Source organism: Echinops telfairi, unplaced genomic scaffold, assembly GCF_000313985.2.
Source record: "Echinops telfairi isolate 266 unplaced genomic scaffold, ASM31398v2 ScPeMD7_443;HRSCAF=831, whole genome shotgun sequence".
NCBI classification, from domain to species: Eukaryota; Metazoa; Chordata; class Mammalia; order Afrosoricida; family Tenrecidae; genus Echinops; species Echinops telfairi.
The window spans coordinates 66,436,326-66,450,006 of record NW_022104341.1 but is presented as its reverse complement, the minus strand read 5'-3'; the positions used below and the strand labels follow the sequence as shown (position 1 = coordinate 66,450,006).

The window sequence follows — 13,681 nt, the reverse complement described above, 5'->3', positions numbered from 1 at the left end:
CTATACTAGAATGTATATGACATAGCATTTTTCTATATTATTCATGGTCATATCTTTAAGGCATTTGTCTATATTATTCATAGTCATATCTTTAAGGCAAGTATTTATGAATCTAAGTAATTGAGAAACTGTTGAAATAATGCACATGGTATATTTAACTTAACATTTGTAATCTGAGAATATTTTTAATCACTTTACAGTGTTATGAATGAAGCAAGCAAATATATTTTAAAAATTCTAGAATTGGCTGGCTTGGAAACATGGGAGTTTTCAATGCACCCCCCTTTGTGCCATTCCATGGGCATACCATGTAAATACAGTCACTAAATTTTAAAGACAATTAAAATTTCAAGCCTGGTTCTCCCACCACCCCAGCCCTGAGCCCTAGCAGCTCAGATGGCAGTCAGAGGGGCAACAGCCAGGCAACCCTGCTTTGAGAAAGCGCTCAGTGCCCCGAAGTCCACAGGCATTCAGCAAGTCGGCTCTCCACCGCCAAGATGCCCACACAGGAGGCCAGCTTTGCCGACTGGGGCAGTGGAGGAGGAGCCCGAGAGGAGATGAGTGAGATCAGCACAACTTGCTCTTGCAAAAGTGCAGATGAAGCCAAAAAAAAAAAGGCAGCAGGAAAGGAAAAATCTTCAGACAACAGAAGGCAAGCAAAAGGGGAGGGCAAGCAGGCTCAAGCAGCTAACCAAGAACCTCAAAATTCATCAGCTCAAAATGGACGAATGAAAAGCGAGGAGAGTCCAGTCTGATGAAGCAGGAGAAAAAGAAGCCAAGGTATGAAAGTTTATCTACCAGTCTTATCAGGGGGCCCTGTGTCCCTTTTTATATAATCCAGAAGAAAACTTCTAGCAACTATTTTGTATATTCAAGTGTTTTAGTAGCTCTGGAAACATTTTGATGAATGAGGAAATCCCACTTAATTCCACCCCTTTTTTTTTAGTGTAAATGCCTTTTTTTTTTTTTTGTAAGGCACGAAATCATTTACTGGTTGTTTGTGTTTTGGTACAACCAGAAAATAGTGATGTTGCATTACGGGAAAATGTGACTTTTCAAGGTGTCAACATAACATTCCATGGGATGGGGGCAAGATGCGAAGATTTTTTATCCCTACTATAAAATATACTTGATGGCAATTTGAGTCAGAGTTATGCATATGTCTGACTAGGACATTTAAAATGTTCTTTGTACGCTGTTTTGGTTAGTCGAGCTGTGTCTGATAACCATTCTGTGCATTCTGTAGCACCTTTGGTCACGGTAGTGCCGTTTCCTGGGAACTGCATTATGCGCTATGAAGTGTTGAGCATCGGAGTGTGTAGTTGGTGCGGTAGTAAATTGTGATTTAGTGGGACTAGAGATGTAAGAGTTTCATTCAACCTTTGAAGATCGTGGTACTTGATAAACTCTTTTTTTTTTAATTGCCTTCAAATTGAAAGCTGGAAAGTCACTGAAATATAGAAAAGAATTGTATGTACATGCCATTTTAGGATTTGGGTATACAGAAAAGTGGGTGAAGGAAGACGTCGGGCAGGACAAGATATGACAAAATAATAATTTATAAATTATCAAGGGCTCATGAAGGAAGGGGGAGTGGGGAGGGAGGGGAAAAATGAGGAGCTGATGCCGGGGGCTTAAGTGGAGAACAAATGTTTTGAGAATGATGAGGGCAATGAATGGACAAATGCGCTTTACACAATTGATGTATGTATGGATTGTGATAAGAGTTGTATGAGCTCCTAATAAAATGATTAGAAAAAAAAGAATTGTGTACACATTGTTCATAATATCTCTGTACTGATCTCAAAACAACGAATAACATGCCAGTTACACACACACACACAAATTAAGAGCCAAAAGAACCTTTTCAGGAAGAGGTTACAGAGTAGATCCTGATTTCATTCCATGAAATTTATAGGCACTGCCTGATACGATAAGTACCTCCTTCAATTGTCCCCTCCCTTCCTCATTTTAAACCAGCTGAATTTCAGCCCTTGAAAAGAACTTGGAACATTTTAAAACTCTATAAAGATGGTAGGTGTTCAACCTTCATTGTGAACAAGAGGCAAGGTCTAGGTTTCTCCGTCCCCAGTGCTCTAGGTGCGGTGAGTGCAGTGAGACTGAAATCTCCTGACATCAGAGGCAAGCAGGGCCTCAGGAGGGTTAAAGCAATGCTCAGCCCTGGACAGTTTCTCCAGCAGGCCATCTGGAGACCTTCCAACTAAAGTCAAAGACAGAGTAGAAGGAGGGGGCTGTGAGAGGGACGGTGGATCTCACTTGCCGATGTAAACAACTCACCGATTGAAAAGGGCAGAAAGTCGTCTCTTTTCTTAAACTGTCCATTCTCCAGAAAATGCTCCGGATTGAATGTGTCAGGGGTGGCCCATTTGGTGGGGTCACTGTGCAGCGCAGTCAGATTGGTCAGGATCATGGTCCCCTGAAAGCAGAGAATACCAGAAAGATGTTTGCTTGTGTTTTGTCGACTAGGCAAAGGCATTCGACGGAGTGATTCCTAACAAACTAAGAACAGCAATAACTAAAATGGGTAGCTCAGGCAAAGAGTTTCAAATCAAATAATGGGTGGTTTAAATTAGGAAAAATAAGTGTCAGGGTTATATGCTTACAGCACACTTATTCAATATGAATGCTGAGCAAGTGATCAGAGAAGCAGGATTATACAAAGAAGAATGGGGCATCAGGATTGCTGTTGTTGGCTGCCATTGAGTCAGTTCCAAACCCTAACTACCTATGTGCAACAGAGAGCACGAGTCCTGTGTCCGGGTCCTCTGTCATTCTCACAATGAATGATTCCCTTGCTTGAGCCCATCATTGCTCTCCCGGGTCAGTGCATCTCCTTGAGGGCCTTCCTCTTTCTGGCTGCCCTCTACTTAAGCAAGCAGGATGTCCTTTCCGGGGACTCTTCTCCTGACAACATGTTCCTAAGAATGTAAGACCAAGGCTCACCACCCTTGGCTGTAAGGAGCGCTCTGGTCATACTTCTTCCAAGACAGATTGGTTTGTCTTTTAGGAGTCTATGGTACTTTCAATATCCTTCTCCAGCACCATAATTCAAATGCATTGGTTCTTCTTCAGTCTTTCTGATGCAATGTCCTACTTTCAGATGCAAATGAGACCATTGAACATACCAGTGGCTTGGGTCAGGCACAACTTAGTTCTTAAAGTAAGATCCTTACTCTTCAATAATCTAAAGTATTCTCATGCGGTGGATCTACCTAATGCAATACATCTTTTGATTTCATGACTGCTGCGCCCATGAGCATTGATTGAGGATCCAAGCAAGATGAAATCCTTGACAACTTCAACCTTTTCTCCATTTGCCATGATGTTACCTATTAATTTGGCCTTGAATCTTAGAAGACAGCTACTTGGCTAAATGACGTGAAGAGATCCATATTTGGACCTATTCCAAAGAAAGGTGACCAAACAGAATTCTTGGTTATAGCATTATAGAAAAGTTATAGAAATTATAGAAAAATATCACTGAAACCACTTGCAATTAAATTTTGCTGAAGGTCACCCAACAACAATTTTTCCCATTAATCATGATATTACGTAATGTCCAAGCCATGAGGATTTGGTCTTCTTTATATTCAGCGGTTATCCATACTGAAGGCGACAATCACTTTCAAGTTGTCAAGCATTTTTGTCTTGCTTGGATCCACAGTAAATACTCCTGAAAGCAGCAGTCAAACAAAGGACACACTGTGTTAGGTAAGTCTTCTGCACATGCTCCCTTTCAGGTACTGAAAATCAAAGATGACAATTTGAGGACTAAGGTGCCCCTGATCCAGGCCGTGGTATTTCAGTTGCCTCCAATGCATGAGGAATTTGGATATTGAATAAGGACGCCGGAAGAAGAATAGATGCATTTGAATTGTAGTGCTGGAGAAGACTATTGAAAGTACCTTAGACTTCTAAAAGGACAAACCCATCTGTCTTGGAAGAAGTGCGGACAGAGCGAGCCTTGGTCTTATATAGTTTGGACACGTTCTCAGGAGAGACCGTCCCTGGAGAAGGAGATCATGTCTGGTAAAGTGGAGGGCGGTGAAAGAGAGGACAGCCCTCCAGGAGATGAACTGACACAATCGCTGCAACGTGGCCTCGAGCATGGGGACAATTGAGAGGACGGCACAGGACCGGAAACTGTCTCATTCTGTTGTGTCTGCCATCACGCTGGATTGTAACAGGCTGGATGCAGCAATACATTGATGGGGAGTTGCCAGAGGTTCAGGAAGGATTTTAAAAGGATGTAAAAAAGGGATCTCATTGCAGGTGTCACATGGATCTTGGCTGAAAGCAGAGAATACCTATAAGATGTTTATTTGTGTTTTATTGACTAGGCTAAGGCAAGTTGCTGAGTGGATCACAATAAAACACGGATAGCCTCTCCTGTGAGGTCAGGAGGAACCAGAATAGACGCAGTGGAAGCGGTGGGTGATGCTAATCAGATTTCAGCAGAGCTTTCAGACTAAATCTGGTGGTCTATTTCTGAAAACAGCTAAATGAATCCCCTAGGAATCACAATCATTTAATCCTGTAGTGCATGAGTTGAGGGTTGAATCTATAGCTGACACACATTTTCTCAGGCCCTCCCTTGACCCTTTGAAACCACTGTGCATCCTGAAAGAAGGGTGAACTTTGAAAATGATTTAGCTGCACCACACTCACCCATCAATGCTGACCTCAAAGTTGAAGCCCTTCTGTATCTTCTCATCACTTGTGTATCCAAGACCATCCCCTGACCGTCCCCTTATCTTCCTTCCTTCATTGACACTGTGGGCTGAGGCATAGGAACGATTGTGGGGATGGCATAGGACCGTGCTGGGTGTCATCTGTTGTGTATAATGTGTGTATATAGGCTTTCTTCCAGTTTCTCAAATGTGCTATACTCTCACTTAAATCTTTTTCTTTTTTTTTTTAATGTTCCCTCTCCTCTCTGGAATGCTCTTCCCTACTGCAGGACCCTGTATGAGCCCGTGTGGCTCTCCTAGCCACAGCCCATTTACCAACTCCACACAAACCATTTCTTGCTCATGGATCTAAGTAAGAAGATACGGATTCCGTTGTGAATACTTGTTAGATGTTACGCCAACTTGAACCTGTGTGAAAGTAGAGGTGGTGTCCAACCTATCAATCAGGTCACAGCCTGATGATGCCTCCTGGGGGTGTGGCCTTGTTTACAAGGGAAATGGTGAGTAGCCCTCTCTTTTCCTTGCCTCTGTACTTTCCTCCTGGCTGGGACTTAACGGCTTCTAGGAGCAGCTTGCTCCGGGTGGGTTGATGACCCTGGAAGCTGTTGGCACTCTGCTACGTTCCCACCAACTTGGACCAGCCGACGCTGCCGCCATCAGCCTGAGAGCTCCCTATGTACCACTTCACCTTTTGACGTCATCGACCTAAAGCGACTCTGAAAAGGGACAGAGACGCCTTCTTGTTATCAAATGAATTACGGATCTAAAGCTCTTTCTTATACGAATGTCACTGGTTTTGTTTCTCTCAATGACCCGGCCTCACACAACAGGATTCATTGTGATTGCCATCCTGCTGTAGGTAACACAAACCCTTTAAGGAACGGAGGGGAATTCACGACCAGCAAGAGACAGAGATGGAGTGTATCCTTTGGACCCCAAGATCCATGTGCAGTGAGCCTCTTCGATCGAGGAAGACCGCTTTGACACCAGAGTAGTGATAGAGAAGCAGCAACAACAAAAGCAGGGGTCACAGCATAAGATCGAGCACTAACTTCCCAGTCCATAGAACAAGGAAAGTTGAGTGGTGCTTGGGGCAGGAGGCTGACTTGTGGGATAGGGCACCCTTGGGCACTTAATTCAGGGTGCTGGGTTTGCTGATCCACGGAGCTGGAATTGAGTATACCTGTGTTTGAGGCATACAGTGGAGTAACATGTCTTTTAGGCATTTGTTAGCAGCCCAGAAGAACATCCTAACATTTCCTGAGCAATCCACCCCTGAATTGTGACTTGTTAACTTCCATAATAAATACACCAAAAGGTAACCAATCAATAAGAAAATCAGTGTATGTAGAGCCATTTTTCCTGGCTCTGAAGGGGCAGGGACCAAAGGGAAATGGAGGAGTGACCAATGGGTGTCCAGGAGTTAACAGAGGAGTAAATGAATACCCTTGATTCTGTCTCTTGAGAATGTTTCTGGGAGAGAGAGTGAGAGCAAGAGAGAGAGAGACCAAACTCACTCTGCATTTGAGTTAATTCTGATGCATAATGACTATAAAAAACAACGAAATCACTGCCATTGAGTCAACTATGATTCATAATCACCTTATAAGGACAAGGTAGAATAGTCCCTTTGAGTTTCCAAAGGTGTACATTTTTACAGGAATGGAAAGACGTATCCCCCCCCCCACATGGCTGGTGGTTTTGAACTGCTGACCTTGCAGTTAGTAACTCAACTTTCAGCCCACTGCACCACCAGGACTCATAGGAAAGCATAAAACACTGGAATGGATTCCAAGAGGCTCAGTCAATCTCTCAATTCACTGCCAGCCAGTTGATTTCCACTCATGCTGAGCGTGTATGACAGAGTAGAACTGTCTCTGTGGCTTTTCAAGACTAAATCTTTTGGGTTTTTTTAATTATTTTATTGGGGCTCATATAACTCTTATCACAATCCATCCATCCATTCTGTCAAACACAATTGTACATTTGTTACCATCATCATTTTCAAAACATTTTCTTTCTACTTGTGCCCTTGGTATCAGCTTTTCATTTTTCCTTTTTTAAAAAAATTATTTTATTGAGGGCTCATACAATTCTTATCACAGTCCATATATACATCCATTGAGTCAAGCACATATGTACACCTGTTGCCCTCATCAATCTCACAACATTTGCCCTCTACTTTAGCCCTCAATATAATTTGCTCATTTTCCCCCTCCCTCCCCCCTTCCCCCTAGCTTTTCATTTTTCCGTTCCTTTCTCTACCCTCCCTCCCTCATGAACCCTTGACAATTTATAAATAATTATTATTTTTTTCTTGTCTTACACTAACCGGTGTCGCCCTTCACCCACTTTTCTTTTGTCCATTCCCCTGGGAGGGGGTTTATATGTAGATCATTGTGATCCATTCCCCTTATTTCCCCCCACCTTCCCCTTACCCTCCTGGTATGGCAACTCTCAATATTGGTCCTGAGGGGTTTATCTGTCCTGGATTCCTTGTGATTCCAGCTCTTATCTCTACCAGTGTACATGCTCTCATCTAGCCAGATTTGTAAGGTAGAATTGGGATCATAATAGTGGGGGGGGGGGGGAAGCACCAAAGAACTAGAGGAAAGTTGTATGTTTCATCATTGCTACACTGCACCCTGACTGGCTCATCTCCTCCCCGTGACCCATCTGTAAGGGGATGTCCAGTTGCCTACAGATGGGCTTTGGGTCTCCACTCTGTACTCCCCCTCCTTCACAATGATAGGATTTTTTTGTTCGGATGATGGCCCTGCTAAAGCCATCTGATGACTCTCAGAGTGCTCTGGGGTCTTCGAGTATTCTTTTCCTCATTGACTGAGCAGTTATCTTGACTTAGAGTACCTGCAGCTAGAGTAACAGGGCGCTCTGACACAACTCTTTAGTGGATTGTGTCCTCCCTTTACAACTCCTGATGCGAAGCAGTTTCAGGTGATTAGTTTATGGGATTCCTCTGTGAGGGATTGCAGGGTATAAAATGAGCCATCCGAAGCAGTGGGGAGGAATCTCAGCAAGAGCCGGGAGTGACATGTGTCCCCTGGACCTCAAGATCCCTGCATAATGGACATGGCATGAGGCTGGTTTGCGGAGTGAGTTGCCTCTGGGCATGTACTTCAGGGAGCTAAATTTGCTGACCCACAGAACTGGAGCTGAGCGCCTTTGGATTGAGGAGCTGAGTGCCAGGTGTACTGTAAAGTGCCATGCCCTTTGGGCATTTATTAGGAGCCCGAAAAGAACATCGTTATCATTTCCTGCCTGAGCAATTGTAGCCTAAGAATTTCTCACCTGTAACTTGCTAACTTCTGTAATAAACCCCATGATCATAAGCATTGTTCTGTAATTTCTGTGTGGCCACTCCCAAGATTACAGACTCTACCTGAAAAGAGAATGCTGTGTGAGATAGAACATGGATTTTCCCATGCATCTGGTACTAAAGTGTTTTAAAGCAAAACTGAAACATGCATAATTGGTCACATGCTATCATCAATCTACCTATCTATCATTAATCTATCTATCTATCTATCTATCTATCTATCTATCTATCTATCTATCTATCTATTTCCTTCTGTATAAGAGGAGTCTACAAAAAGTTTACAGAGAAACTCCACTAACTTTTAGTTCCATTTTATTATAAACATTATGAAACTTCTTATAAATACCCAGGTTGAAAATATACATCTCTCCCTGTTTGCTTTATTCCTTAAGACATGACTACATGTGCCTTTTCAAGTTGAAATTATTACTGTCTTCAGAAATGGACTTGAAGACCTGAGGCTGAGAGTCCTGGTTACCTTTGGCAGGTGGTATCCAGCTACAGTGGTGTCAAACGTCACTTCCCTGGGCACGTTGAGGGGGATGATGTTGCCCATTCTGAGCACCTCGTGGATGACAGCATTGGTGTAGGGCATGTGGTCTCGGTTGGCTATGCTGGGAAGCTGTGACTGGCCAATTACTCTGTCAATTTCAGCTTGTACTCTCTCTGGAAAAGAAGAGAAGTTCCTATGATTTTTTACTCATCCCTACTTCCTTCCAAAGGTGCAGGGGTTGGCTTCAAGGTTTCACATGTCGTATTTTAATTGTGGCCAGGTTACAGACAAATGAAGTGAATTTTAATCCTTCAACTAGATGGGTTGACCTGTGGCTGCAACAATGCGCTCAGATGCCTTAGCCGTTGTGAGGAAGCTACAGCGCTGAGCAGGGCTGGTCTGCTGTGCAAAGGGCTGCCATGAGTTAGAAGGGACTTGGTACCAAACGACAACAATCTATCAAATGGTTTATTTACAAGAGTTCCAACTCCATCGTTTTATTTTGAGTCTCGTTGGACTAAGAAACAAAATAACCAGGACTCAATGAGCTAATATTATAGTGTTGTTAGTTACCATTGAGATTTTTTCCAATTTAAGGTGATGCTAATGTCTAACAGAAGAAAACATCATGGGTCCTGTGCCGTCTTCATGTTCATGTGTGTCACTAGTTCATGCTGTTGCTAGGGGATTCATCTAGGCTCTGTAGACTCTAATTTCTTAAGGAGGTAAATAAGGTTGCAAAGTGGTTCCCTCTATAAGATCAATGCAAGTTAAATTCATTGGAAATTAGCAGTAAATGTTACAAGTGAAGCCCCCTGAGTTAGTTAATTGTGCCAACCTGGCCGATAAACACATGTGGGGCAAATTGAAAGGAGGAAGGATAAATGGGTGGTGAGCCTCGCCTTTCTAGTTCTCAGGTCTCTTGCTTTGTGATGGTCGCACCAGGGTGCAGCTGCCTTAGCAGTTCCCTGCTTCAGCTTGCATGATTGACTTCCTACAAGACATCCCCAAGAAGAAGCCACATGGACCTACCTGGATGCAGCCCTGGGTGCTGGAGAAGCCGTGTGGAGAACCCTGCTAGTGCTGAGATGCTTGTTCATTCACTGACTCAGCTTTCCTCCTTTTCAGCAGTCGGCATCATTGCCTCTGTTTTGTGAGGTGGAGGACTTTGTGGACTCATGTTGGGTTAATGGGTTAATGTTGGACTTGTGGGCTTGGGCAGCATTGGGTTGGGGTGTTTTCGTGATGCACACTTTCTTTACATAAAACTTTCTTAAAATGAGTTGCTGTGGATTGGTTTCTCTAAAGTACCTAGACTCATACACCCCCTGAGCCCCAGTTTCCTCATCTGATTAGAAGACATAAATCTACATTCATCGGAAACATATTTAAGAATGGTATAAACTGATTCAAGTGAGTACCCAATAAATGATAGAAATGTCTAACAGTCATACCCAATATCTGTTCTCTTTTTCTATAGCAATAATGATCTTACCTAGTTACCCAGCTGAATTCCCAGGGTCCTTTGCAACTGTGATCGTGTAACCAAGTTCTGACCAATGTGTGTTGTCTAATCTAACACTTCAAACATGCCCTTCAAGGAAGAGGGGTTGAATCCTTTTGTCTCCAAAGAAAGAAAACGCTAGCAATTTCCACAAGGAGTGAGGACCCATCATAAAGGAGATAGTATCTGATGAGAGTCTTCAAGAAAGCTTGTGGTTTGCCCTGAAGGAAAATTGGGAAGTGTATGATTGGTAGAGGGCACAGCACATTCATATCAACTGGGCATAATAAGGACAGTGAAATGGAAAATGGCATGTGATTTAGTTTGTCCTTCATGCAGACTGGGTGTGGCTGAAGCTGGGGAAAAAAAGGCACATTGTTGCATACCTGCCTGAACTGTCTGGACATGGTTCAGAGGGAGATGCAGATTATTACTTGACAGGTAAGATTTTCAAACAAGAATATCGCTCTTTGGTGAAAGTTCACATAGGGTCAGCTAATTTCATTGCTTTCCCCACATTTTGAGGTTCTTGAGGGAAGGAACCCTGTTGTATTTGCATTAGCAGGACCCATCACAATGCCTGGCAGAAACATTAAAGAGCATGCTTGTTCCTGAGTTTGTGTCGTGACAGTCCCATTTATCTTTTCATTGTGTCCCGCTATCTTCTGGCCCCACTCTGAGGCAGTGCGCTCCAGAAGATGTGCACTCCCCTGGTCTAGGCTCATCCAACCGCCTGCTCACCTTGGGTTTCTGGGTAGAGGGCCATGTAAAGCAGAGCCCAGCGCAGCGTCGTAGAAGTTGTCTCTGTTCCAGCCAAGAAGAGGTCCAGTGTGCTGAAGACAAGGTTTTCTTCATGGAAACTTGAAGTAGTCTTATTACCTGTGTCCTAGAAAGCAACGTGTTTTCTGGTTCTTTTTCAGAGGACTCATACTTACCAAAAACATAGGGGTGCATTATCCTAAGGCAGGGGGCTAGGGAAGAAAGGCACCTAGGATAAAATACTTTGCCTTTGGCTGCTTCAAGAAACATAGGTATTACAGCCATATCACCAACATCATTGTGCCCTTAGGTGGCTTCCAGGACATGAGAAGATAGAAATAAAAGTAACTATTTTCTTAAACCTATAATTTGGACAGGTGATATTAGTATAATGGGAAATACTTCGATTTAAAAATTACAGATTTGAATTTCAGAATCATCCTTACTAGCTATATGACTTAGAGCACCTGACTTAATCTCTCAGTGGCTCAGCTTTCTGCTCTGTAAAATGGAGATAGCCTCTTAGACCACATGATGAGCTGTCTGAATTACAATGGCCACATAACAGTAAGCAACAAAGTGTCTTAATGTTATAAAAAATAACAAAACCTCAGTTCCCCATTTCAAACAGCAATAATTTTCATAACCTTTGTAGGTTATCCCCTCTACCACATCACCCATTCCCTGGGAACCTATCATCTCCCTCTGGATCCTTCCATCTGCCAACATTTCTCTTAATGTGTATCTGGGGGAAAGCTGTTTGCTCCTTGGGCAAGTGGGACAGGATCCCACCTTCCATGGCTCAGGCGAGGCCCCTTGCTAAAATGCTGCTGGCTTAACCTGGGAGCGGATGATGTATGTACTGGATGGTCTGACGCTTGTCTGAGATCAAGTGGACATTTTCCTTCCTGTTCCCTGGGAAAGCTGCTGGAGAACAGCACTCTGCGCAACATCAGTTACTCCCTGATGGTGGCGTTCTGCCCCTCCAGTCCGTGGTCAACAATTGGCTAAGAAAAAAGTTTTGCTTCTTTGTCCTCGGATAATTGCCAACAAGTTGTGGAAACTTGTCACAAGATTCGGGGTACGTGGCAAGGATCAAGGATTGTATATAAACCTGCCTTCACTAAAGCTGTGAGCCTTGGCGAGCCTGTTGCTTCATTTTGTCTCGTTGTCTTTATCTCTCAGTGTTCAAGTTTTCTTGATTGCAGACCGTGCCCCTCTCCAACCCTGTTCTCTTTGTGAGCGAGCTGGGCTCATTAATCTCGCGTGTGTCGTCCCAAACCCAGACACCACATAGCGACTACAGGTTTTTCCCTCGAAACTCCCCAGTCTTCCCACACCAGGAGGTGTAAACATTAATCTAAAAAAAACAAACAAAAACCCTACCAAAAGCAAGACCCTGATTCACTGAGGTACATTTAGTGGAGGGGTCACAGCCTCAAAGATCAAATATCAGATCTGCTTCTTTCTGTCACGTGAGATGGGTGGTAAGGTGGTAGGTGATGGGTGGAGGAAAAAGCAACAACTGGGCTCTGAAACTAAACTCTGACATCCAGTTCAGCTTTGCTTACGTTCTGTCCTAGGGTCTGCGGCGAGGAATAGGCAGTGGCCAGAGAGGAAAGAAGAGGCTAGGTGCTTGGCTGATTGCTGGCAATGGAGAAATAAGCAAAGGGACACGTGTTACCTCTATACACCGAAATACACCAGGAAAAACCATCTCCCAGACCTCCAGCGGAACCAGCACTGTGAATGCATGGAATTTTGCCCAGAGAAACTGATTTTAGACATATGATCTTCATAGGGTTTGCAAAGCTATGTTTTATTACAGCAGTTTGCAGAAAATAATAGGAAAAGGATACACTCCCGTTTGCGCTAAAAGAAGAAAGCAGCTTGGATTTCCTCACCTTTGTCATTTCCTTCAGGTAAGCATCAATAAAGTCTCTGGGTTTATCAGGATCCCAATCTTCCTTGTGTTTTTCAATGATATGAGAAACAAACGATTTCAATTTCTCCCAGTCTCTGAAGAGTTGTTGGTGAGGTCCTGGCAGGAATTTCATTATCCATGGAAACATATTGTAGAGCTGATTGAGAAAAACCAAACAAGAATGGAGACAAGATACTGCCACCTTTCCAGACTATAGAACAACAAACAACCTTTTCTTTTAGAGATCTGTCTTTACACTTAACCCTTGGAGCAAACCTTACCTTCGTTTTCCGTTAGGTGGTTCTAGAGAAGCATGCCAGTTATCGATGTAAAATATGTTGTGTCAGACCACCTTTTACCACCCAAACTGCTGGCTAAATTTCAGACCGTCATATCATACTTAAATGTTTTAACAGCCTCCAATAGTTTATTATTATTATTTCATCTATGCCCCCCCCGCCCCCATCTATTTCCCACAGAGTTATCAATCAGACTGCATTTATCCTTGGATCTCTGTCTTCCAATGGCTTTTGATTGTTGTTGTTGTTGTTGTTGTTGTTAGGTGGTACCAAGTCGATTCTAACTCAGAACAACCCTATGCTCAGCAGAATGAAACACTGCATGATCCTGGCACCATCCTTACATTGTTCCTAAACAAGTAAGTATATTTCTGGTATTCTCTGCTTGTAACCAAGGTCCACCTGACCTTAGCAATAATCTCTGGTTCCTCTTCTGGATCCACCCTGAACTTCTGGCAGTTCCCAGTCAATGTATTTTGGCAATCACTTTTGGATGATCTTAAGCAAAATTTCACTTGCATGGGATACCAAAGTTATTGCATTTAGTTGGGTCACTGAGATAGTTAAAGGCTATTGTGCCAACCTGGCCAATAAACACATGTGGGGTTAATTGAAGGGCCGAGAGATAAATGGCTTGGTGAGCCTTGCCTTTC

At 43.3% G+C, this 13,681-nt stretch overlaps 1 protein-coding gene across 1 annotated transcript in view; it reads right to left on the bottom strand.

Annotated features, from left to right (window-relative positions):
- The window catches only part of LOC101645590 (cytochrome P450 2J2-like), a 50,674-nt gene that overhangs the window by 10,280 nt on the left and 26,713 nt on the right, over positions 1-13,681 (bottom strand). Inside the window, exons 5-8 of the mRNA XM_004699634.2 lie at positions 12,710-12,886; positions 10,788-10,932; positions 8,528-8,715; positions 2,299-2,437 (exon numbers count right to left, since the gene is read on the bottom strand). Coding sequence (XP_004699691.1) covers positions 2,299-2,437; positions 8,528-8,715; positions 10,788-10,932; positions 12,710-12,886 — 649 coding nt within the window. The remainder of the gene's footprint in view (positions 1-2,298; positions 2,438-8,527; positions 8,716-10,787; positions 10,933-12,709; positions 12,887-13,681) is intronic.